At 41.5% G+C, this 27,136-nt stretch overlaps 1 protein-coding gene across 11 annotated transcripts in view; it reads right to left on the reverse strand.

Moving 5' to 3' along the window:
* The window catches only part of UNC13B (unc-13 homolog B), a 207,986-nt gene that overhangs the window by 106,653 nt on the left and 74,197 nt on the right, over nucleotides 1–27,136 (reverse strand). For 5 of the 11 annotated variants that reach the window (XM_071425664.1, XM_071425663.1, XM_071425665.1 and 2 more), the window contains 2 exons: nucleotides 22,171–22,497; nucleotides 20,167–20,257 (listed from right to left, as the gene is read on the reverse strand). In XM_071425664.1, coding sequence (XP_071281765.1) covers nucleotides 20,167–20,257; nucleotides 22,171–22,497 — 418 coding nt within the window. Of the gene's footprint in view, nucleotides 1–119; nucleotides 1,062–20,166; nucleotides 20,258–22,170; nucleotides 22,498–27,136 lie in introns of those variants that run through there. The other 6 variants (XM_071425658.1, XM_071425657.1, XM_071425659.1 and 3 more) reach the window with 2 other exon arrangements.

Raw genomic sequence — 27,136 nt, forward strand, 5'->3', positions numbered from 1 at the left:
GTAAACACACACACATGCACACAGAGAGCTCACTCTAAAAATAAAGAGCAATTCTCCTTGGTTGCTGCCTACTTGCAGTTTATACCCAGGCACCTCATTTGTTCCCATCTTTCACTTACCTTGCTGCTTCAAAATAAAACAAAAGATTAAAATGTAAAGGTAATGTATAGAATTATTAGAAAACTACAGAATACAACAGCTTGCTCTCATAGAAAATACAAGTCCTGAAGGATTCCTAATGTTGTTAAAGGTTCACCAGATAATGAACTTTCACTATGGAGATTATCAACATATTGTTGGTGTCCCATCTGAGGTATCAGGGAAAGCAATGTTAAAGGCACCGAGAGTTTCCCGTTCCACAGCAGCACTAGGATGAGAAATCACATAAAGTTGAAGGCATGTTGAAAGGAATAAAAAATGCAAACAGCTACTAAAAAATCCAAAAAGCAAAAACCAGCAGAAGCTAATGATTGCAAAAGCTAAAAATGCAGAAATCCTTTTGGTTTCCAGGAGCATCCCTCAACAGAAATTCTTTCGTTCCCCACCACAGTGCATCTTTTCCCTTTCTCAGGCTGTACCAAGTACAGTTAAAACTTCATCCTTCTCTTCAGATGTGACTCAACAGAAAATATTGTACTTCAGAGGCAGAGAGAAAGCTGTGCAGCTACTTTACTCCTCCTCGTCAGCTGCCTACTGCCTAGCTCCTCACACACGCAGCCTCCCCGCTTCACTCCTCGCCTCAAAATGATTCTCCACTTTATTATCCATTCAGAAGGAAATACGAACTGATGGAGCCAATCTGACTAAAGACAAAACGCACTCCTTTGGCATTACGAGAGCAGGCAGCGCAGCGCAGCGAGCGGATCTCTGCTGGAAAAGCGCTCTGGCATCCAGCGGGACTGTGGAGAAGGGGGGCTGGGGGAAAAAGCCCAGGACTCAACATAATTAATCAGCTCCAAGAAGATTTTTTTGCCCAGCTCTGAGATGGAGGTTTATTTTTATCTCTCCTGTTCACCCCCTGACTAACCCACAAGATTCAGCTATGCCCTTGCTGAAATGAATCCAGTTTCCAAGGAAGACTAGTACCAGCTCTGCTACAAGTGTGGGGGTTTGAACACCCGTTGATCTCTCATTTCCCAAAAATAAAAGTCACATTGTTACATAAAAGAATGACTGCAGAAGTGTTGTGCACAGAATCAGATCCACTCACGTTGTACTGACACTTCTCTCCTGGGAGTGAGCAGCAGCAGGCACTCATCCTGCAAGAAGTGCCTGAATTAAAGGCACCATTTATCTGCCCCACAACCTGTTCCAGAGGCATCCAACAAATTGCCACTGAGAAAACCTCGCTGGCCAGTTGATCCAAGTTCACATTCCCCTTTCCATAAATGCTCCCTTTATGCTCTCCCCCCTCTTTGTGCACCCAACACAAACACCCACCTCCTTCCCGAATACTGTTTCTCTGCCTCTAGCATTAAAGGCACTGTGTGAGTGCTGGTGTTGCTCAAGAACAACTCACTGCATCTTTCAGAACAGTGTCTTTTCACAGTGTGGGGTGGGATTTTGAAGAGGCCTATATGACTTAGCTGTGGAAATGCCACTATCCTCCCATCTGTTCAATTACCTCCTACCTTCTCATGAGCCAGCCTTGCTGTGAACGATACTTCCCCTTCAATATCTTACCTACACCAATATCAAGTTTTATTCACCACTTCTTCCATAAGCATCACTGTGCTCCCTGTCCTGCTCTCACCAGGGGCAGTGCAATATCCAGTGCAATGCAGGAGAATATCCAATGCAGTGTATATTCTCCTGGCACTTTCAACCCTCTGCTCCCACAGCTCCATCCCAGTACCTTGCTGTAGTGCCAGCTGGTAGCAGCCAGGCTAGTGTCCCAGCTCATTTGTTTGTTTTGGGTAACAAGTTTCACGTATGAACTAATGTCACAGTTCACAATACTTTGTCTCAGCAGCACCACTGGTGAACTGTACCCCTGTTCTTTCCGTGTGCAGCCACAGCACTGCCCCTTTCTGCCAGGCACAGAAATCATGCCACCAACCTCCTTTCAGATCCTCTGAAAGGCAGATGTTCCTCATGGTCACTACATCCTCCATCTCCCAGAACACCCTCTCATTTTTGCTCTTTCCCTTGCTTCAGGGCAGGGAGTATAGGTCAGATTTTGAAAAGTGATTTAGCTTTAAAGGATTTTAAGAGTCTGACCCTGAGCATCTCAGGGTTATATGTTTGCATTCTGCCAGGAAAGCAGGATTCTTGCCCAAATGAAGCACTGACTCTGACTGCAATAGGAATGATTCTACTAAACACAGCAATTATAGTCCTTGAGCTCAGAGTCGAAAGTCTGCATCAAATTCATCCACATAAGGATGAAGACACCCCATCTGAGAAAATAAAATGCAATCCAGGATTTGAACAGCACTTAGAATCTTCAAAGCTCTGCCTATGAGTAAGATGAGAAAGATCTCAAGAGAGGTCTCTTACATAGCAATAGTTTAAAAATAAAATAGTAGGTATTCACCAGACACTTTTTTATTTACATGAACACTCTACAGCACCTGAAGCATCCACTAGACAGCCTCACAGGCTTTTAAATGCCTTACTCTTCCAAAGATCCTACTACAAGTGGAGCCAAGTCATCTTGCCATCACTGCCTTGGTCCCTCCCATTTTTTCCTTCCTTGGTCTATGCCCATCTCTGCAGCCATCAGTACAAGACAGTAATACATCAAAGTCAAAAATGTACTGGAGTCAAACACAATGCTCCAGCCACAGTTCCTGAGACACAAAGAGCCCATGCAAATTTCCAAACACCGCTGCATAAAATACCAATATTCCCATGGCTGTCTTACAGGAACACGAGAGAAAAACACATGGAAAAGTGAACAAGTCTCAATAGACAGAACATAGGGACATTACTAAAGGAGGTCATGAGCTGGGAAATGTCACTGCCCTTACCACAGCTCACAATGTGGCTAAAAAAGATAAAAAAACCAGGTGCCCTCAGAAAAAAGGAAGATGACACCTTTCAGATATTTAGAACCCCTTACCTAATGCATAGGATATTGAGACAGACTCTGTTTGTCAGAGATTTTTTTTCTGAAATAATTAAGATAATTTCATGAGTAAAATAGGCATGAATTGCACATAAAAAAGTCTATGAGAAAGGGTATGCTTTACCTTAAGGCTCAGAGCACTGAGTTATTTGCTTTCTACTAGAGAAATAAACTTCCACTTAAAAATTTAAATACTTCTTACTGCAGTTTTTTAATTCACCAACAGATTTTAATTTTAGGGTGAGCCAGCAGGGAATTATTAAAACTGATAAAGCCTGGCTTAGCTATATAGGCCAAATGCTTTGATGTCTGCAAGGTATACGTTACCCTTTCTTCTTTTTTAATCCTCATTATCTATTTCATTCCAACTTCCTGTAAAGTACTGAATTACTGATAAAATTGTAAAAAGTAAGCAATTCCTTCATGAGCACGAGTGGATTAACCAAAAGAAAATGAGCACTCTTCAAGCACTCTTCAAGGTCCTGCTCCTCCCTCTCACACACTTAGGCCCCTTCTCCCTGCAGCAAGACAAGCAAGAACATTTCTACTTGGTCTGGGGCAAGTAGAAAAATAAGTGGCTATGGAAATTAGAGGATAAAACATTACACAGAGAGATGAAACAAAGAAACAAGGTGGGGGAAGTCAAGACAGAAAAGTCAATGGAGAAAAGCTTGTCTAGAACTACAGAGAAAAATGCCCAACTCACTCTCAGGTTTAATTCATCTCACAAATGGCCTTGGACATCTCTGAGCCAAAAGCTCTCTAAAACAAATTTTTTATTTCATTGGGAAAATATAAGAACCATCTGTCCCAGATGACACTGCCTGCTGCATCTCCCTAAAGACAGAGTTCTCAGTAAGGCAGCCTAAGTTTAGTGCTGCACCAGACCTCACAAGCTCAAATACACAGAGTAAAGTTTATCAATTTATTCAGCAGTGAAAACATGCTATTTATTATCTTCTTCAAAGGCATAAGAAGATTAAATCAATCATGAGTCTAAAGACGAAGTGTTAATGAAAAAGCAGTGACCTCCTGCTGTTTGGCAGCTGTCCTCAATGAATACCAGCTCTGGGGAACTGTGCATCACACAACCCAAGCAGTGCTGCTGAGACAGAGCCTGGAAGAGATGAGACTGAATATTCTCAGACATTTTAAACTGCCCTGTCAATGATGCTGCTGTCATTACAGCAGCTCCAGAATACATTCATGAAACATATACTTAAGATGTTGCTGTCAGATGAAAGAACAAATTTAATAAAGTGCCATTCAAAGCACTAATGGTGTTCTTTCCCCTCTAGGAAAGGCTAAGGCAAGGGCAACATACAAACATGGAAGGGAAGAAAGGCACAGGTACTTCACACAGCACCTTGAGCACCATGGAAACTGATAATGGCCTGAAATTACATTGAAAGACTTAAAGAAAATGAAGGAGATAATCTTCCCCAAAGTTTCCAGGGTTCTCATCCTTTGAAAAGTTTATTTTTTCCTCTCATACAATCTGGATTATTTTCTTTATAGAAAGACAATGAGAATGGTACTAGCTCATTGAAAAAAAATGCTACAGATCAGAAGTATTAGGACTTTTTATGTTCCAAAGACAGGCAACCTCAGTTCATTTGTTGTGAATGGCTGAGACCAAACCACTGGCTGACTCATCTCCACAGCAAAGGTGTTTACACTCCATATGTAACATCCAACTGTAAGGACATCTGCTGAACCCTGAGATATCAACATACCTGAACAAACAGAACCAAAGACTTTAACATACCTGAGAATGAAGAGTACTTCCAAGGCCAGGAATGTAATAAGATCCAAAGAGTCAGATTTTTGTGAGGTTAATAAAAAAAGGAATTAACACTGCACTAATATTTTTAAGAGCCACAAACTTTACACCTTCACAGATTAAGTTTAGGGCAATCTTTATCAGTCAGGCAGCAATCAGAGACCTTTAAATTGACTGCAATGCATTCTCCCATCTCTGTCCCTCTGAGGCTGCTGCTACTGCACCACTCAAAAAACTCCTCCAGAGGCTGAACAGATCTAGTCTCACATGAGAAGTCCTAAGGTGCAAAATCCTTAAGAGTATTGGTCATTAAGTCCAAAACCCTCATATTATCATCCTCTATTTAATTTGTTGACAGCCATCATTGTTACTAACAATGGCAATGCCTCTCCTCAGAGGTGTGAGGCAGCCTTTAAAGGCAAGTGCTAAACCTGCTCATACCCTTCTTGTCTTGATGAGGATGTTTGCATTTTTGATTTTGGCATACAAAAAACCCCAAACACTCTCAGCCCTGCACAGTTACAGAAAAGGCTATTTCATTCCTCATTCAGTAGGCTCCAACAACTCTGGGGCACAAATAAGCCTTAGCTCCCAGACACCACGCTCCCTTCAGAAGCTGTCGCCGACACAACGCCAACCCCACTCGTCACAGCCCACACCAGCCTTCAAAATCAGAGTGATGAGACTTTAAAAGCAGAGCTGTCTCAGGTGACAGGTTGTGGGAAGCATGTTGTCTCCTTGTGCCCCAGCAAAGACAGACATAAAATCTTCTTTACATACTCCTGAAAACATCAGGATAACCCCAGAGCTCTTGTCCCGGGTTTTGGCTGCCCATCCAAAAATACAGCAGTCCTCCTCTAGCTGAATGATCATTCTCTACTTTTAATTATAAAGTACAATTAGAAGATGGACTATTGAAAACACGATGGCGCCTTCTGCAATTCAGACAACTTGAAACTTTAAACCAGCTGGATACCCCCATTCTGAAAACAGCTATTACCAACTATTATGCTGGTTTTTAGACTGGAGTCAGCTTAAGTACCTTAAGTCACCAGGCAGCATGGAAGCATTTACAGCAGAGAAAACTCTCCCTCTGCTGCCTCCTCCTTCAAATTACATGTCTCTCCCTTCTAACAGCATCCAAAATATAAGGACTTGATATCCTACGAAATTGGAAAATTACAATCAATGTGTTAATTGCACATCTAATTAAATAATCAGCATCCCTAAAATGCAAAGGCATCTGGGCACAGACATGTGCTGTGTGTAGAAAAACCTGTAATTATACTCTCAGTTGGAGCTGTAATTGCTTTTTTGATCAAGAAACCTGGGAATGAAAGGTTGCAGATTATATGAAATGTAGACCTCAAGCAGACATAACAGCTTTCCAACATGAACTTGCGGCAAGCACAAGGGAAGTAAACTATTCAGCATCTCTATTGTAAACACAAAAAAAGAAATAACAAACTTAACTTGCAGCAGTGGAAAGCTAGGTTAGACACCTGGAAAAGCTTTTAATCAGCAGTGAGATGGATTATCAAGGGAAGCTAAAAAATCTCTTTCTCAGAAGGTTTTAACAAGTGGAAGTGCACACATTTTAAAGGGATGATTTTGAAGAAGATAGATGGTCTAGTTAATCTCTTCGCATCTCAGTTTTGTTGCTCTTTATCCTTCAGAGCCTATGTCAGGTAGGAAACTACACGGTAACACATATAGCTGGCTAAGAGGCATGAGGGAGGGTAAATTTCCCCCCACAGGTGGTCTGCAGGACAACCCTGCTTCCCACAACACAACAGCTTAGTTCACACACTGCAGAGCCCATTTTTCCTACCTGAGCTTGACAGTGAGAACATGGAAATTGCCTCTCACAAAACTGTCCATGCATTTTGCAAGGTCAGTCCAACACACAGGGATTTGGCTGAACGAAGTAAGTGCCTTGATCCTACAAGGTAGCACTCTATGAACTTCCACAATTCTTTCTCTGGTTGAAGGCTGAAGGTAAACCCCCTTTCTCAGCTAGAACAGAGTGTCCTTCTGCTCACTGAACAAGAAACTATTTAACATTGTTTCCTTGGTGTTACTCAAAGCAGGATGGCATGCTTTATTCTTTATATCACGGCCAGACCCTACCATTACAGTTACACCACCATTACGTGCAGTGAGCTAAGGGGCACTCCTCATCATATTACTAAAGTAATTCAAGCTTAATTGGTGTTTTGACAGCATACCTGTGAAGTTAAAAAGTCCCCACTACAACTGAAGTACAAGGGCAGCATCAGGTCAAGAGCTTCTTCTCTGAACACTCATCTTAGGACAACAAACCCCAGATTTCTCAAAGTAATTAAGTTGGGAGCATATCAAGCACTAAAAGTCCGGCTTTTCAGCTACTTCACTTACTGCTCTGATAACTCATTTCCAGAATCTTAAATCAAATAACCAGAAATCAATTCATGGATCTGAGAGAGAGGAAATGGAAAAATACTTTCAAAAGCCACAGTGGCTTGTCCATGTAATAACATGGCAGGGGAATAACAACTAAAAATCCTACAAATCAATCTCCAGCTACCTCTGCTAACAGGTTGTGTCCTCTACCAGCACTTTCCTTCTCATTCCTACACATGCCCCAGCTTTCAAAAAATAGGGAGAAAACATTGTTTACTATCCTACCTTCACCTTTATGTCTCCTGGCTAAGTAATATGCTTTTCTCTTGGTGGGAAAAATTTTGTGTATTTTATTCCCTGCAGAAGGCAGCAGCTGATTAATGAACCCAAATGTCCCACAAATACTTGCTGCAAACCCCATACAAGCCTCTGTCAGTCTCTGAGGACACCATTAACGCAGACATTGAACAAGAAAAAAAGAACTGCCACATCAGGGGTCTGACAAAGTCAACTCCAGCATATTAATATTAACCATATTAATAAACTCAGACACACTTTTCACACCGCCAGTAAAAGCATTTGACAAGCTCACAGTGGACCTGAATTAAGGGGCTCTGGAAATCCAGTCAGCTCAGCTAACTGGGAGGGGCAGAGGAAGAAATTTAATGCAAAAAATTAAAAATGCCTGAACTAAGAAAGCCTCTGCAAGAGGATGAAAACTGCACTATAAACCAGGCTTTGGTAACATAGCTGATCTGAGTCAAGTCACTGAGAGGCCAATTGGCCCCTTGGGCAAAAGTCTGTGATGCGAGGGGCAAGCACAGCTGGGCCAAAGCACACACTCAAATACTGAGCAGGGATGATGGGGTTATTCCTGTATCTGCTGCCACTGTTCAGTGCTCCCAGGTCACAGAAACCATTCCAACCTCCCAGAGAAAAGGGCAAAAAGGCCAGATTAAAAAGGGATGATTCTGGCAGCTGTAAACAGTTGTATATTAACAAGCTATTACTGCTTCAAGCTAAAAATAGAGTGACATAATTTGGAGGAGTAACATGTATCCATGTCACAAAATATGAAGGAGAGTTGTACTTGCTTAAAATTGAGTTCCTTAAATTAGGCATAACAAAATTCACAGTGAATACACCAGCCAATCCATAGGTATTTGTGTAGACAAAACTGGATCCCTCAACTACCCGTTTTATGAGATACCTCAAAAAAACTTGCATGATTTCAATCTGTTGCACTAACATAATATACTGAACAAAAATAGAAAAATATAAATAAATTGCATTAAAATTTAGCACTCTCAGTTTCTCAATAACAGTTTCTCAAAAATGTGTTTGCTATCTTAAAATACAAGGTGAATATTGACTCATTAACAAAAATAAAACCCAGATGGAGACATGGTTAAAATAAACTGATCTTTCACATAAAGCAATTTCTATTTGTGTTTCAAATACTCTTGTATGCAACAACCTAAAGTATTAACTAAAGTGAGGCTAAATGAATTGAGTCTTGAACTGATTTATCTAAATTTGCTCCTAGATGGACAGCTCTATTATATTCTTTTTAGCGCATGTCCCTCATTTTGTCTCTATTGCTTTTCAAGGTCTCCTATAAAACAATTTTCAAGTGCTAGCTTTTAAAAAACTTTTAATGACTATGAATTCAATTGCAATTTACTTCCTGAATAAGAGATTGAAATCCCATAGGGAATTCCTAAAATCTGACTTAAGAACAAACCTGTTTACAAAGTGTACCATATTTTCTGAACTGTTACCACTTGGATATTTGTCAGAAAACAAAATTGTACCTGTGACAGGTTCATTACCAGGCATGAGTCACTAAGAACACCCATTCTTCAAGAAACCCCTCACGCAGTCTAGCATCCTTGGTGTCTGCTGCACAACTGTAGGGAAAAGCCACCACTCAAGAAGGGCTGCAACATTATTTCCACAATTTCAGTTCAGTGAGAGCTTCTAAGTAGCAAATACCTTTCCTACACACCTCTGGTTGTGTTTGGAAACCCACAGGGTCCTGCAATGTGGCAGCTTGGCAGGAAAGGCGGGCAGGTGGGTAGAGTGAACACAGGGAGGCCACGCTATGAGGAATAGTGATGGAGGCTGTGGTTCCACGGACAATTCTGACAGCCTACTTAGAGGCTGTCTGGATGATGAAGTCCCTGTTCTTTGCTCCCACAGGCAACTGTCATATAATAGCATTCATAAAAAACCCCTGTTTTTAGATAATTAGAAAGGGCAAAGAAGCCAATTTGGAACCTGTTCACTAACAATTAATAAAATTACTTTCTGATTTCTAGCCTGGATTTGTTCTTATGGCCTTCTGTTCTTGTGCTAACATGAACTTTTAACTTAAATAGCTGCAAACTTGCCAATATTTACTCCCATGCTCTATTAGTACATGGCAGCAACATCTGCTCTTAGCTTCCACTCTACTAAGCTGAACCATACTTGTTTGGTCTCATCTCACACAACCTCAGCACCTTCCCACCCTGAGCTGCCCTCTCCAACTTGTATTCTCTGATGTTTGCATTAGTCCCCATTTTCTCAAAATCATTTTATTTGATTCGTACATGTCATATTAGAAATATTAAAGAAATACAGGCAGAAGAGACCTATTGCCTACCTTGCTTGCCACAGTGTAGCATGGAGCATAAAGCAATTAATTTTAGTAATTTCCCATTTGCCAGGAAAAGTTTTCTTTTCAAAACTATTTCTACAGCCCTACTAGTGATGGCAGACTAAATGAGTTTACACTTACCCAGAATAACCCTTCCCTCTCTTACTGGTCCAATACATAAACACAGCTTAAACAGGATACTCCTGTTTTGAGCGCATACCTCCATAGTCAGAGGGCAGCACCACTGCTCACCTGGTACTACATCATCCTGCAAATCTGAAAGCACAAGCCACCCAGTAAGCAAGAGACACTCTGCCTAGAGCACCCCAGTAAACTGGCAATCAGATTTACCTCAATCTTTACAGCATCTGGTACCTGCACACTTGAGCAACAGATGAGAATCTCAAGATACATTTGGGATTTCACCCCAGCTTTATGCCTAAATTATCTTTAGTTTTACAGCACACAAAGGATAGAGCTGTCAACAACCTCAGGAAATTCCTCCTGCAGAACAGATATTGATACACTGATGTTCTCAAGTGCCTTTCAGCAGAGGAGGTGTGTTATAAACCCAGCTCAAGGACTGCCAGGAAAGGCTGCAGGCCTTTTCCTACAGATTCAAAAACCGAGCAAAGGAAGAACTTGTCCCACCTTTACCACCTCCGGATTTCAAATTAAACCAACAGGGAACCACTGAAAATCCCTTTTGAAAGTGTCAGTCATTAACCATCAAAGCAATAGAAATGAACACACAGTTTGACCTAAATCCAGCTCATCTGATCAGCCCTCCACAATGTCATAAAACTATCCAGACTAAATATGAGCAGACAGCAGACAGTACGTGTGTGTCTATTAGATGGCTTAAAAATCCCATCTGAATGCCAAGAAATGAGTCTGGATGCAAAGAAAGTTCTTATTAACTGACTAAGGGTTAACTCAGTAAAAACTACATCCTAATAGGGAGCATTAGTTTCCTGCATCACAATTTGCTTGAATGCTATGCAGAAAATAAAAATGCTACTCTATTTCCAGCTGACACACCTGAACAATGGGATGCCATCCAGAGGGACCCAGACAAGCTTGAGAAGTGGACCTGTGGGAACATCATGAGGTTTAACAAGGCCAAGTGCTGGTGCTGCACCTGGGCTGGGACAAGCCCTGGTGCCAGCACAGGCTGGGCATGAACAGCCCCAGAGCAGCCCTGCCCAGAAGGGCTTGGGGGTGCTGTGGGTGAGAGGCTGCACATGGCCCAGCCATGGCACTCACAGCCCAGAGAGCCAAACGTGTCCTGGGCTGCATCCAGAGCCCCGTGGGCAGCAGGGCAGGGAGGGGATTCTGCCCCTCTGCTCTGCTCTGCTGAGACCCACCTGGAGCACTGCATCCAGCCCTGGGCTCCCAGCACAGGAGGGACAGGGACCTGCTGGGGTGAGCCCAGAGGAGGCCACCAAGGTGATCAGAGGGACGGATCATGGCTGAGAGAGTTGGGATTGTGCAGCCCAGAAAAGATAAAGTTCCAGGGTGATCTGATTGTAGCTTCCCCAGTACCTGAAGGGAGCCCAAAAGGAAGATGGAGAAGGACAAGTGACAGAACACAGACATAGTGTTTCAAGCTGAAAGAGAGAAAGTTTGGATTAGATATTAGGAAGAAATTCTTTACTGTGAGGATGGTGAGGCACTGGCACAGGGAGTCCAGAGAAGCTGTGGGTGCCCCCTCCTTGGCGGTGTTCTAAGTCAGGTTGGACAGGGCTTTGAGCAACCTGGTTTAGTGGAAGGTAACCCTGGCCATGGCAGAGGCATTGGAATTAGGGTTGGAATAGGTCCCTTCCAATGCAAGCCATCTTATGATTCTATGATTTGATTTTACATGCAAGGTAGCACCATGCAGAACTGGAGTACTGATGTCTTCAGGCATTCTATTATGCAATTTAACAGCTTTTTGACCTTTGACTATCACTTTTACAATGGTGGGGGGGGGAGGTAACAAAACAATCATCTTACTTCGATCTGGATGCACGGTACTGGAAGACTTCAGTTACACAATCCATACATGACTCCAAAAACTGGCTCAGAAGCATGCAAGGCATCCCTGCCCTACATCTAAACAAGTTGTGTAACAACACAGCTTGGAAAACAAGAAACGACTAAGAGAAAAGCAATACTAAAAGCAAAAATTGTCAAGTTCTAGCCCCTTTTTTCTGGCCTTCTGGCCTTTCCTATGAAGTTATATTATTATTCAGTGCATTTGCTATCATTGCACGAACAGTTATTGCTTCATTTATGATGCTCTCAGCCAGTGCTGGTTAGCTCATCTTTTAAACTCTTGTGCTTTGTAAGCTGAAGCCCACTGCTATCTCTCTGGTGCAGCATTTCTTGTACAGATTGCTTCAGTAATACACAGAACTGGGAAATATCCCCTCCTCCCACACAGATCCTTAAAAATAAGAGTGTGAAGTCTGGCTCTCCCAACAGCCCATGCTATTTTTAAAGGCTGCGTATGTGGCAGGTAGGAGTCCCCCCACCCACCTCTCCATTGCACCCCTATTTTGAGCAGAAGCAACTGGCTTACTCCAGTGTCAGATGAAACTCTCACAATTTTTCCTGATAAGTACAGGCATGAGTGTCATGTTGAGGTGATCAGGACACCACAGGTTTCTGTGCCCCATTCCAAATCAGACACAACCTCTATCACCAGAGCATACTGCTGTAATTCTGTTCACTATCATATCCACGAAAAAAGGTGCAAAGGGAGTTTTGCATAAGGTGGCAATGATTGTCTCAGCTCAATTTCTAGTGCTGTTCTATAGCCTTTAGAGGACTCAGTCCACTCTTCATACAGATTTGGGTTTCATTTTTACTGAAAGATTCACCACTACAGCAGGTCCTGAGAAAGGTCACTTGGTCAAGAAGGTTTCTGGAAGAGTCTTGGTACAAATGTGAATGCAAGCTGGGCAGCTTCAGACAAGAGAAAAGAGCTTACTGTAGTTTACCTCAGTTCAGAGGGATGAGCTATGTGCACACAGACAGCCTTCAGCCTGCCACACTCAGGTCATTTCTGTACACAACCACCACAGAAACTGCTGTGACCTGACAGCCTATGAGAAATGTTGCCAGAGAAAAATAGCCAGAAATCATGGATACACAGTCTTACCAAGAATCTAGGAGTTGTACAAGACAAAGGTCATCTATCCACATTGCCAGCGCACTGCTGCCACCCACATTTTGCTCTCTGATCAGCAGAGATACACTTGCATCGAGAGGAATAGAAGTGACTAAGATACCTTTTCCTTCAGAAAACACCAACTTGTCACAATCAAAACTTGCTTTACAGGACCATAAAGAATGTGAATGAGAATATTTCTGTAGTCTAAGATGTTCGAACAGTTGAGGGAGTGCAGAGAAGAGTCGTTCCCTGAAGGAGTGTTACATCTTAGCAGACAATGCACTTTTCTAAACCATGGCAAACCTAGGTCAAAATCTCAGTGTCACTCAGTACTTAGATCAGGAACGAAGAGTCCTATTCCTCCCTTATTCTAGACATACCTACCTTAAAAAAATTAATAGGTATCATGACAGTCCATTTGCAACCTGTGCTGTCATTGTGACCTTAGAGAAGCACAGAGTTCAGCAAAGTGGATTACCTGAACATAATGTGCAGTACTGCCACAAAGAAAGAGATGCACCTGATTGTGGAACACACCATGTTTTAAACTGTATCCCAGATGTTGCACAAGCACCTTCTCTTTTTTTTAAGGAAATAAATGGAATAAACTTCAGAAGAAAAGCAAACTAATCTTGGATTCCCATTTAAAGGCTTCAAATAAATTTTGACTTACACAGTATGTACAGTTTACAGCACAGGTCTAGAGAAGCAAAGCCCCCTGAATTCATTTGGATTTTTTTCTAAAAAGCAACAAGAAGATGTTGAGAAAACTGAAGGGGACCAATGGCCAGTGTGCCAGGGGATACAGATCATCAACACCAAAACTGGGCTTTAGCAGAGATGTCAATATATTGATATGTTTGGAGAAGCTTGCACAAAGAGCAACTGAGCAGGCTCCAAGCTGCTGTGGTCACCATGGAAAACATTCCACATTGCTTCACAAGAGACTATTTCTCTTAACTACTCTAAAAGGGGAAAGGCTGCTAATCTTTTCCACTGGAGGCAGGGTAATCAAACACCAGCGCAAAAATCACAACAGTAGCTAATGAAGGCACAACACTATTTTCTGGTGTGTACGTGCAAATAATTATTGCTTTGCTCTAATGTTCATTGTAAAGCACATTAAAAAAATTATTTTATTCCCTGTAGATTCTTAGGGAATCTCAGAAAGGATAAATAAAAATGGCTTTTATTTCAAACAGATGTGAATATGTTTGGAGACATTTGGAGAAGAAAGAAGCTTTCCCTCATTTGAGCACAGCCTGTCAGCTGAACTGTTCCTGACAGAGAAGCAACAACAGACATAAATTCCCTGGCTCAAACCCCAGGGAATCACCCCACACTAAAAGCTGCTTCAGGAAAGGCACAAAGAGCTTTGGAGTGTCTCAAGACTTGCCAGCCTGCAAACTCAGATGCAAGAGCCTGCAAACTCAGATGCAAGATTATGGCATGAGGAGAGAGTCCCCAGCACTCCTGTATTTGAATGCTTTCTAAATATCTATTGTTGTGCAATCCCTAAGTGATCTAAAAGCTGCATTTTCAGAAAGGATTTGACTACTACAGCCACCTAACAGCAGACAGTCTGCAGTACAGCTGGCAGCAACCCTTGGATCATGCCTGACCAACAGGATCTCCACCTGAGGGTAGGAGCAGCAGATTCATGACCACAAGAAAGTTCTACAGTTCCCCACCAACACTGATCCCTACAACACTTGATCAGGAATGTTGGTATTTTGGCGGAGGTTAAGATAACCTCCACAGATCAATAGATAGAAAAGAAGGAAGATATTTAACTGGAGATGTACTTTTTCTGCATGAAGAGAAGTTTCTAGTAACTCTCTGTTAGAGTCACGGTGCTTCAGTTTGCTTCTTTGCCACTGTGTGGGAGGCTTTGAAAATGCAGAGCTTACTCATCTTCACGGGACTGATAAAGAGACACCTAGGCAACAAAGCTTAAGGGAAATAAAATGCCAAAAGTAAATTATTGCAGGGACTGCAAGATCCATGAGAGGTAGAAAGGGACAGCTTCCAGTCTTTTGCTGAGTGGCTCAAAACAGTTTGTCCTCCACAGGCACACAGTCTCTCATTTTACAGATCAGAGTGCCTGGGTACAGATGTGGAGGTTGATTTCACACAGGGACAGCAGATAACTTACAATCAAAGTTGCAACCAAAACTGGCACCAGACCCTGCTGGTCTCTTCACCATGACTTTAAGTCCAGCAAAGACTCCTTAGGGCATCCCACTGTTGCTTATGAAGGGAATAGTTAGTGGTGCTTTGCAGCAACAGCTTGCTTTCTCAAAACTAAAATAGGGTTCACACTACAAAATCACCAACACATCACCCTCCCAGGACCGGGGTTTCAAAACTGATACCCTTGTGGTTCTTAAATATTTGCAGGTGCTTGATCAGAGGTGAAGCTATAGAGCATGAGAGAATCAAACTAAGGATATGACTGGGTACCCTCAACACTAAAGGAAAATCCCCTTTAGTCCCTGCTACTGCAAGTGATCTTCATATTCCAGAAAACTACTGTCATGAACTACCTCTGCCATCTCAGTTTGTGCCCTGATTATGTATCAGTCAAGAAGAACAGACTATTGATATTTAACAGGGACAGACAAAGGTTAAATCAAAATAATTGGTATAAAATGGCATTACTTAAAAAAGGAGGAAACACCGCTCCTGTTACTTTGGTTTTGAAACAAAAACAAGTCAATTGATGTATTTAAGATGCTGACATAAGAGAGGAAAATTATGCATAAGATTTTTTCCCCCCTCAACAAAATTCAATGTAAGTTTAGAAAATCCCAGATCCCATACCCTCTTCTAATATTTAAATATACTTAAAAGAGTCTGTAAGAGAGGTCATTTGATTATTTAACTGAATTTTTGCTTTTCTTTGGTCTGGCAATTCTTCTGCTATACAAAAGTCAGATTCAAATTTGTATAATTTTAGAAGTCACATAGCTATGTGCCTAGCTGGAGGCTATTTCAATTACTGAGGGCTGCAAGTTGAAGATGCAATAGCTACGTGTTTGTTCTTCTGGAAAAGAAGCTCCCACTGAGGGACGCAGCAGATGAACTATCAATTAATCTCTCTTTGTAGTCGAAGTTCTAAGTGTGAAGGTGAGGATAACTGAGTCATTCTTTGCAGGGCTGAAAACCCTAGTTGATTCTAGCATAATTAAGTTTCCTCTTCACAGTTTCCTCTTCACAGAGAAACAGAACAAGAAAAACAGCAGAAGTGAAGAACAAAAAGTATGTGCATGCTACAACAAAGCTTTTTAAACATGCACGGTAACAAATTCCTGTGCCATTTTGTAACTGTCAAGTCTTAATTAAAATACTACATTTCTCTGACTCATGGTCAGAATGTAGGATGCATGTACATTATTCACATGAATATTAATCTTTTCCCAGGTAGGAGGCTGAATTGCTGAGGGGATTTATAATCACATCATGTATGGAAACTTCTTGGGTGTCTTTTTCTTTTTTGGACTTTTTCTTCATTCTTTCAAATTTCAGACAGATCATTAACCAATTAAGGGTTGCAAGAATCATTTCATTTGTCTATGTGATAGGAGTCCAGCCCCTCAGATCTGTGAGGTGGAGCTCTATGTGTGCTCATGAAATGTTACAGCACATGGAGAAAGAGGAACACAGAAATGTGCTGCAGACATCCCTTCCAACACTAAGGACAGAACCACCTGCTCTGAAGTGCTGGAACAAACAAGGATAGTCCTCTTGAAAGGTCTTAGGCACTGAAAGAAAATGGAAAGATGTTAATACAGTGACCAGAGAAATGAGACATGATCTTTTCTAGCTACCAAGAGAATCACCTGCTTAGACTATCACCACAGGGACCTTTAAAGTCCTGATCCTCATCTGAAAGTCTGCCTTTGCATCACTGACTTTCAAACAAAATCTGTGGAGAAACTGATGACTCAACTTGCACGGAAAGCAAATAGCAGAGATGCTCCTCTAGATTTGAGCATAAGTGCAGAGAGAAACAAGGATGCAAATAAATCTGAAGAAACTGTGAGAGTCGCCCTGATACCTTAGAAGAAAAGGAATTAGACAAGCTAGAAAACACTACGTGATTCAAGAACAGAAACTAATAAAAACTGAGTGCCTAGAGCTCAAGAGAAAGAGGCTTAAAGGACCAGGGAGTTCAGGAAGCTGATGAAACGGCATCACTGGACAAAAGTCAGAACTTGCCCTAGTGAAGAAACCTCCTGCCTTCTAGGAGGGCTTGAACTCTCTTCCTGAGGAAGTTTTTAAGGACAAAAATGATTGCACAGGAAAGAAATCAAAAGGCTGAAAATCAAACATCTAGCAATGAACACACAAAAAAATATGACAAATAAAGGATGGATGCCATTCATAGGAAAAGGTATCATCAGGTGGCATTAAGTAGGCTGGAAATTTGATGCCTTAATTGCTTCAGGTCTTCAGTGAAAGGGACAAGCGCAGTCAGACAGGTGACAGAATTAATACTGGACCGTTGTGGGGAGTTTTTAAAGGAAAAAGGTTTAGAAAGTTATTCAAAAGAGGCTGCAGTAAAGAAAAAAAAAAAGAAACAACCACCTTATCTCTGTTTAGTCAGAGGGCTCTGATAAACATTTATCCTCAGGTTCCATGTTGCAACACTGATAATCACTAAGCACTAAGAACTTGAGAAACAGGCAACACGCTTGAAGATTTGAAAAAGACAAAGCAAGTATTTATGCTTAAAAATAATAAGAGAAAGCCTTGTATAATTATAAAAGCACTAACTTCACACACACACACTCCAGGTCCCTGGGGACTGAAGACTGGAACAAATAATCAAATTATTTGCAAATCTCCTAGAACATGAAAAGGAGAGAAATAACTGTGAGCATGGTTTCATCAAGAGTAGAACTGTGTCAAATGCATTAACTTCATTCTATGACAAGCTAAATTATTCTAAGGGGTAGAGAGAGAATAATAGAACCTTTATACCCTGTGATCTGGATGAAGCTGTTAAAATAGATGCAAACATACTGGTAAAAAATTGATAATCATGGTAGCCAAATTCAAAGAACGTATCAAGAAAGATCCCTCAGGCAACTCTGGTAGCTCACAGGCCATCAGCTTTGGTTTTGTCACAGACAACCTGAATTATTTATTCATGTAAATGGTAAGGAAGAAACAGACAACAAAGTGCTTACAAAATGAAAAAAAAAAAACCTCAACAAAAAACAACTTCTGTAAGGACAAGGCAAAGCCATAATTTAGCTGTAATTCAACACAAAGATAGGCTATGCATTAACAGACAAAACTCTTTTTCAGAAGGAACCTCAGTTCTGCAAAGTGTAAGAGACTAACTATACATCAGTAATAGCCTGTGATAAAAAAAGCACCATCACAGCAGGGCAGCCAGTATATCCTGGAATATCAGGACCACAGGCAGGAGAACAAAGTCTTGGTTGCCCTATAGGGCACATGAGCAGGCTTGCAGCTGGATTTCTACATTCAGCTTTGGACACTGCACTTCAGGGAAAATAAAGAAATGAGTAGGAGAGAGAATAAAAAAAAAAGCCAGGCCGATGGAAAGTGCCTAAAAATCCTGTCAAGAAAAGACTAAAAGAAAAAGGGTCATCTAGTTAACACAAGAAGAGCAAGCGGGGCTTTGTCCAGTTTTTGCAGTAGCCCTTTATTATTCCAGTATTCCTTGTTCTAATCATGAGATATGGATTTATATGAAACAAGAGAGACCTAGAGCAGAGGTAAGGAAAAGTCTTCAGACAAAAAAGGCAACTAAGCCCCAGAGCAGGCTCCCAGAAAGCTCCAATTCCTACATTTTTTGGTTTAAGGGAAAATTTGATCAATAGTTGTCAGCAGTGGTCAAGGCAAAGCAAATAATTTTGCTATCAAACTAAACTACTGTTTCAGTAACATCTCAAAGCATGTTATCCTTCCAATTCAGCAGAATCACAAAACAGTTGTGAACCACCTCATGGCCCTTCTGCTCTCTCAGAAAAAGAGAGATCCATGGACAGGTGGTGTTGAATCTCTTGTCCCTTGTTTGTGCACTTGTTTTCCACATGGCAGAGAATTAAACTGTTTTGTTTGCATACTCTACAAAATCATAGCAGAAGCTCATTGCCTCTTAAATACTAGTGGTGTTCTTCACTTTCCATGTCATACTGAGAGTTTTGATCCAAAGCCTCTCTACTCAGAAGTGAAGCCATTGTTAAATGAAAAAGCATTTACAATCCAGATAAAACAAGAGAAAATGTATTTTGCCTCCCAAGATGCAAAGCAACAACAATCAGTTCTTGAAAATTTGCAAAAATCCACAAGATAAAGTCCTGATTGTGACAGATACTGTAAAATCTTTTATAAATACAAAACAAGTCATTTCTAGAAGAAAGTAGTATTTCTAAGTGAAATATATTAACTCTGCACTTGGGCTAGCAGGCAAAATCTAGAGAACATGAACACCATATGTTATCTTTCTGTGGGCATATAGATGGATAAAACCATAAGAATTTTTTTTAATGCGACTTTTTTGGTTCTTAAACAGTGTTTTCTAAAACAAGAGTGTTTATACTGTTATAGAAAATGTCACAACCTTTTCCTTTTGACTTCCCAAATCAAGACTATTTATTTTTAAATCTTACTTTCATGAGATGGAAATACCAAGACTTACTATACACCCACTTTCAATAAGTATATATAAAAATATTTGATGCAAAGTTCCCCAAGGAACATTTTCACACGACAAATAATACAGATAACTCCTACTAAACTAACAAGCTATCCTCAAGTTGCCTTGAGAAAAAGTCTTCATTTCAAACAATTTAGAATAAACCACCTAAGTCCTAGACACTATTATTATTATTTACAAATTCAGAGCTAATTTCTCAGCTTCTGCATCTTTTCTGATATTCAGCTCTAGTTCCATACAATGATATTAAAAATGTCTGGTAGAATCAGAGAGCCCTAAAACCATCACAACATGCTGCAGTCCTACACAATACATTCAATACAATTTTCATCTGCAAAACATCAAAACTGTAAGAGGTGCCTTACAATGAAGAAGAAGTGAAACCTTGAGTCACAGCAGCTCAGAAAAGGAGAAAAGCAATACTCCATCCTACCTGTTGAAGCTGCAGTCGGACTTTGCTAATGGCTCTAATCCAACGGGCTCTTGCTGGAGGAAACGGTGGAGGCTCGATGTCACCCTGGTAGCTTAAAAACAAGAAACAGGAAATCACTACATGAAAGATACTTACCTGTAGCATTAAAGATTCAACCACATAGTGGTTGGTTGGTTGGTTGGTTGGTTGGTTAGTTGGTTACAGCTTCAGCTCTGAAGGAACCAACAGGCTCCAGTCAGCACAGCTGTTCATGTGCTCTGGGAAGTGAGCAGCTAAAGGAGAGGTTTCCTTAAACTCAGAAACCATCTTGGGAACTGATGAGCTGAAAGATATGATCTGTACACAATCCAAACCCAGGAGGAAGATGATGTTTGTGCAAATATGAGGAAAGCCGTCAATGACACCAGATCAAGCCAATGCAACACAATGGTATTGTAATTACAAACATAAAGAGGTGGATGGAAGATTTTATACCTCCATGCCTGTTGCAGTTTTCTTCTAGCCACTGCCCCTTCCTACTCCTCCTGCTACAAATGTACAGCCCCTCTTTATTGGAAACACTGGCAACAGGGCTCAGCCCTTAGTTTCCTCTGTGCATTGAACCTCTGTCTCTCCACTCTTTCCTACAGCTTTTCAAGAGGACAGGGAGATCTGTCACCAACGCTCCACCTCAGTGCCCACAGCACATCTTGCAGTCCCTAAGCCTGTGATACCTTGGGCCTTTGGTTACATTCCTGCTTTTGTATGTTGCTGAGGTGTAAATCATAAAAACAAACACCTCCTGCCTGCAAAGCACGCACCTCACAGTGCTGTATAAAACAACCGCATAGATGAGACCAAAACACATCCATGCTACAGGTCTAGCTCAGGTGCAGCTCTAGGGATCAACACTCAGCTCTGTTCCATGACTATTCCATGGAGACAGGAGAGCACTGCCAGAGGGTGGAGAGAAAGGAAGCCAGTGAGGCAGGAGCATCCAAGTTAGATGCCTAAATTAGCCTGAAATAGACTATGTGAATAACCTTTCCTGTGAACAAATATAGGCCAGCCATTCTGGGACAAGACTCCTGCTGCTCTGTAAGGAAAAGAGGAAAGTGAATCAGAGTTTAAAAACAGTTTAACACTTCTCTCGTCTTGTTTTCCTCTTTTCATCTTTAGTGTAAGGCTTGCCTACACATGAACTCCTGTAGTTAATTCTATCATCCAAGCGCAGTGACACCAGCTGTACCCTCCAAAGGGTACAGACAGGCAGACATCTTTCCATGGATCTAACTGAACCAGATTAAAAAAAACCCCTCATACTTATGAAAGTAAAACCACATCCAGGGGCTACAATGACTTGATTATCTCAAGGAAAAATGTCACTCCCAAATTTAAGTAGTGAAATTTCAAATTTCTGTAAAACCTGTGCAAAACCCAATACTCTACTCGCCCAAACTTAGATGAAATACTTTTGAAGCCTGTTTTCAGTACTGTTGACAGCTTGGAAAGCCAAAGTATAAGGACAAGAAAAGCTCCCACAGTGAGTCAGACCAACATGCCTATTCATGCTGTAATTCTCTACAACCTACAACTACATAAACACTAACGCCAATGGTGGTAATCTACAAGAATGGAGGTAGTGAAGCTCTAACCATGAAAATGTAATTCCTGGTTGTTCAAGCATAAACTTGATCCCACATGAGCAATGAAAGCAACTATTTTGGGGCTGGAGTACGTTCATCAAACCAGAAACAGAAAATCCAGCAAATGAGCTCCAAGGTGGTGTTCCTCTTTACACACACACCGAAAACCACAGTTTTAGCAAGTGTTCCTCTTTGCACACAAGGCAAACATTGCTTCAGCTTAGCCAATGTCCCATAAATAACTGGTCCTCTACAACAGATGTTTCACAGACCAACAACATCAACTCAGTTGTGAGAAAAGGCTGCAAGAACAATGTACAGCAAATAGAAGAATCCTCTTTGAACTAGCTGAAAATAAATTGGTAATAGCTTCACCTACCTCATTTGGATTCCTGCATCAACATCCTTGGGCTTCTCAAGTTCCAGAGGTAACTTAGCTGCAGAATGGTCTGCAGGCTTTTCCTCAGCTTTGCAGACCTTCTCCTCCTCTCCTTTGCCATGAGGCTCCTCTTGCTCCTTGAGCCACGCCTGACCATCCTTCTGGTAGCTGCTTGAACTGTGGTAAGAATGATTTGACTGCCTTTCCTGGTGATCATCCTCCTGCTCAGAGCCGTGGGCACTTTCATGGGAATGTTCCAGCTCACTGAGGTGAGAGCTTTCCTGGCTGACATTGCAAGAGGAGCTGTATCTACTACTGCCAGCAGGACTAGGAGAGAGTAAGAAAGTCCATCAGAAAAAACAGTGGCTTGGAAAAACACAAAACAACCTGCACATGTAAAAAACTGAGCAGTATACTAAATATCACTGAAAAGGCATGCTGTGAAGTCAACTATTATATTCTTATGATTATTATGTAACTATAGATTTGTGAACCTCAAAAGTATGGTAGGCAGTAGAAATACTTCATACACAATCTACCAGCACACAGACCATGTATACTTCTTGTGTATATATAAATATATATATATATATATACATATGCTCTATACATTGGTCTTTGTTGCACCAACTACTGCTTCACCTTATATCAGCTACAAACTGCAGTGAAGATATTCTAATAACCAGATAGGAATAAGAATGGAAACAGAGCAATTCAGAGTGAAAGTGCTTCTGTCTTCTGCAATTTTGCTGCAATTGGGGGTCTTTATCACATCTATATAAGGTGACTGTTGTTAAAAATTAGGTTAACTTCACTTTTATGGATTAAAAGTTTATGATAAAATATGTTGCAGTCAAGATTAAGACTGTCAAGACCTTTAACTTACAACCTTTTATAAAAACAGAAAAATTTTTCAAAGAAAAGCCACACACAGGGGTGTGACCTCTGTGATTCAAGACACCATTTTCAGGACTGAATTCCTAGAATCATCAAACAAAATACAGCAGATGGAGATTTCTCATGCAGTCAGGAAAACTATGGCCAAGAATTAAGCAACACTCATATTTTTCTCTTGCAGTCTTGGATGAATTTGGAGCCAGGAAGTTCTGTGAGTGCAGAGTTGCAACTGTATGATCAGAGGAACAAGTTTCACTTACATTACACAGAATTGCATACATACTTAAATTTAAGTTTAGCAGGCCTCTGTTCTGATTTTTAAGGGCAACTGTAACTTGGCACATGCACAGGACTCATTGCACTCATGAAATATGGGTATCTTCCTCTAGGAACTTTCATAACTGCATGAAATAAATTTTGCACTGATTTTAGGAAGACCAAGCATTAGAATACCTTCACTGATATTTCTGAAAGTGTTTTAATATATGCATTAACATGAAGTGAACCTAAGTAGTTCTATAATTTATCATCAGTAAGTGAAATTTCTCTGTAAATTTTAAAATATTTACCTTGCATTTTGAGAACAAAATGCTCCTCCCTAACCAATACATTCTAACTGTTACTTTTTTTTTTTTTAGCAAATACAATATTATTATCACTAAACAAGAAAGCAAAGTTAATTGTACGCACCAGAATTAACACACAAAGACTCTAACTTCTGAAAGGCTAATGAAATTAGAACTAAGAACATCTTGTTCAGTGGGACACATTATAAGAACATGAGAAATTCAATTACACTTACAGAAAAGGAGTGGAAAAAGGGGAGAAATGGTCTAAAAGCTTGTATGGAACTAGTGACTGCAGTTTGCCATATTGTCTGTGACAGCCACCAATGATACCACAAACACTGACAACAGGGAGGGGACTGGGACTGAGCTACAAACATCAGACACCAAGGCCACTCTCTACTGCTGCAGCATTGCATTATAAATGGTCAAATCCCATTTATCATGCCTCATTTGTAACTAGCCTTTTCTCATTCAGTTGTTCCACGCCATGCAGATCTGCAGCCAGTGTGTCAGGATGCAGAACTGCTCCATCAGGAGCAGAATCAAGCACAGTTTCCTTCTCCTCAGGCTTCTCTGGCACATGCTCCTCTGCCTGATCTTCTTTTTGCAGTTCACCTGAAATCACATTCTGTTGATCTTCCGACTCTTTGTCAAGCTTCTCTCCCAGCTCTTTGTTGGATGTATCATCAACAGTGTTTGCACCAGATGGCTCTTCAGAACGTTCATTGTCTACAGCGTCAGGCTGCTTTGAAGACAACTTCACTTCTATATTTGCGTCAGTCACTTGAGCCGAGACTGCAGATTTTGAGTTTTCTTCTGAACTGACTGTTCCTAACACCTTGTCATCTGGTTTTGACAAAGCCTGTGGTGGTGCATGTGGTTCCTTTTTGGCAGAGGTCTCCTTGATGTCTTTTTGCCAGGGAAAAGAGAAATCTAGCTTTTTCCCAAATACTGCTCCTTGGGCACTCTCTGGCTTACTCACCTTTTCTTCACCACCTCCTTCAAACAGAGACATAGAGAGTTTCTTAAAACTGGACACAAGGCCCTCATCTGTTCCTCCTTTATTAGCAGAAGGTGGCTGTTGAGAGAAGAATGACCCAAAAGGTTTTCCACTATCAGAAGATGACATAAAGCCAAATTTTGGCAAACTGGGTATGCTCGGTATTTCAAAGACAGGTTTACTACTGCTTTCATCTGGAGCAACATTATTAGCTTTACCCTGTTTCTTGAAGTCAGATTTGGAAGCAATCCCTTTTACAGGCACCCCCTCAATTGTTAAATGTTTTTCCTGTTCAGCAGTTTGCTTTTCTACCTTACTTGTCTTCTCTTCATTCAGCTCAGGCAGATGAATACTGGGCTCATCAGCTGGAGCTGTGGGTTTGCTATCATTACTACTGATCAAGTCCTGCTGATCAATACCAGCATTCGCCTCATCCCCTGCAACAGCAGGCTCTGATTCAAGTGTAGCACTCTCATCTAACTGGGAAAGGTTTGTGTCTGCCGTGTTAGTTTGGGCTTCCATTTCCAGTGCGAGCTCATCAGTAGAGCCAGCGTGAAGGATGTCAGAGGCTGCCTTGTCTGCAGGAGCAGCTTCTTCCTCTGCTACACCTGAAGTCCCCACAGCTGGTTGGAAAGTATCTAAATCTGCCTGGTCAGTGGCCTCAGCCTGCACTGCATCAGCTGCACCACTGAGATCAGACTGGCATGGCAGAGCATCTACCACCTCAGAGGGCTGTGCTTCACTATTCTGCTGCAGCACCTCAAGGGCTTCATTCTCACTAGAGACTCCTGTTTCTGGAGTGACACTCAAAGGTTCCTCTTTAGAGGTTTCCAAGCTCTTTTTCTCCTCAGTTTCTGTTTTCATAGGAGACTCTTCTGTGGAATTCTCTTCTGTTGAAGCAGCTATTACATCCTTCTTCACAGAGGTAGAGACATCTCTTTTAGACTCTCTGGCTGGAGCTGTATTTTCTGGCTCCCTAGAGTCTTTTGCTGGAACAGACCCAGTGACATCTTTCACACCAGTGCTTTGAGGTTTAGGGGTGGATTTTGGAGGCATCTCTTTTGGAGATTCTTTTGGACCTTTGAAGATGCCGAATATATCATTCGTGAAAGCTGGTGCTGGGCCACTTGGGAGGGATGAGAAACCAAAGAAAGAGGAGCTCCTCTTCTGTGCAGGTGGAGGTGCAGTAGCTTGAGGTTGAGAAAAGAAACCAGAAAATGTTTTAGGTGGTTTCATTTTTGTCATGAAGCTTGAAAACATTTCAACTGAAGAATCCAGAACTGATTTATCACTCTCAGGTTCCTTTGGTTTGCTTTGCAAATTAGGTGCCTCTGGCATTTTAGGAGGAACATGTGGCTGTTGTGCCCTTTGTAATCTGTCAGCTTGTTCAGGTACTTTTTGTTCTGCCAACTCATTCTGTACACGTATTTCTTCAGAGACCACTTCATTTTTCAAGTCACTCATGCTATTTAAGTCATTTAGACCCTGGGAATCCATCTTACCACCTGAGGCCATGCTATGATCAACCTTTTCAGAAGTTTGCTCTTTGGAAGAATAAGGCCCTTCATCAGTAGGAAATGCAACACTGTCCATTTTCTCCACATTACCCAAAGCATCTTCTTCTTCCCTTGGGGAAATACTCAGTTGGTCCTGAGAACCCTCCAGCACAGGAGTCTGAAGGTAAGGACCAGCAGCAGACAAGCTGGTTACTGCAATGTCCTTGGTCTGTGGCAGCTTTTCTGAGCCACTCTCTTCACTGGCCTGTGGAAGCTTTTCTGAGCCACTCTCTTCACTGGCCTGCGGAAGCTTTTCTGAGCCACTCTCTTCACTGGCCTGTGGAAGCTTTTCTGAGCCACTCTCTTCACTGGCCTGTGGAAGCTTTTCTGAGCCACTCTCTTCACTGGCCTGTGGAAGCTTTTCTGAGCCACTCTCTTCACTGGACTGTGGAAGCTTTTCTGAGCCACTCTCTTCACTGGACTGTGGAAGCTTTTCTGAGCCACTCTCTTCACTGGACTGTGGAATCTTCTCTAAGCCACTTTCTTCATTGGCCTGTGGAAGCTTTCCTAAGTCACTCTCTCCACTGGTCTGTGGAAGCTTTTCTAAACCACTCTCTTCAGCTACTGCAGCAATACTTTCTACATTGTCCACTGCCAGCTTTTCTGATTTATTTTCTGGGATCATGAGGTCATTAGACATTTGTTTGCCAGTCACTGCTGCAATAATATCATCAACTTCTTTTTTATTGTCTGCATCTTGTTGCATGGTAGAACTGCTGGTTTTGACACCAGAGTCGGTGGAAACACTTTGCTTCATATGTGCTTTAGCATTCACTGTTTTAGCTGGTTTTGTATTACTCTCCTGTCTAGGAGCAGTTGGTGGCTCAGAATTCACTGGTTTAGTTGTTTTTTCCTGCCCTGGAGTAGTTTGTGGCTTTTCATCCAAAAAGGATGTCAAATTGAAGAAGCTAAAACTAGTACTTCTTTGAGGTACACTCTTTGCA

The sequence above is a fragment of the Agelaius tricolor genome, unplaced genomic scaffold, assembly GCF_023055355.1.
Source record: "Agelaius tricolor isolate 1412-34295 unplaced genomic scaffold, bAgeTri1.0.p SCAF_4, whole genome shotgun sequence".
NCBI lineage: Eukaryota > Metazoa > Chordata > Aves > Passeriformes > Icteridae > Agelaius > Agelaius tricolor.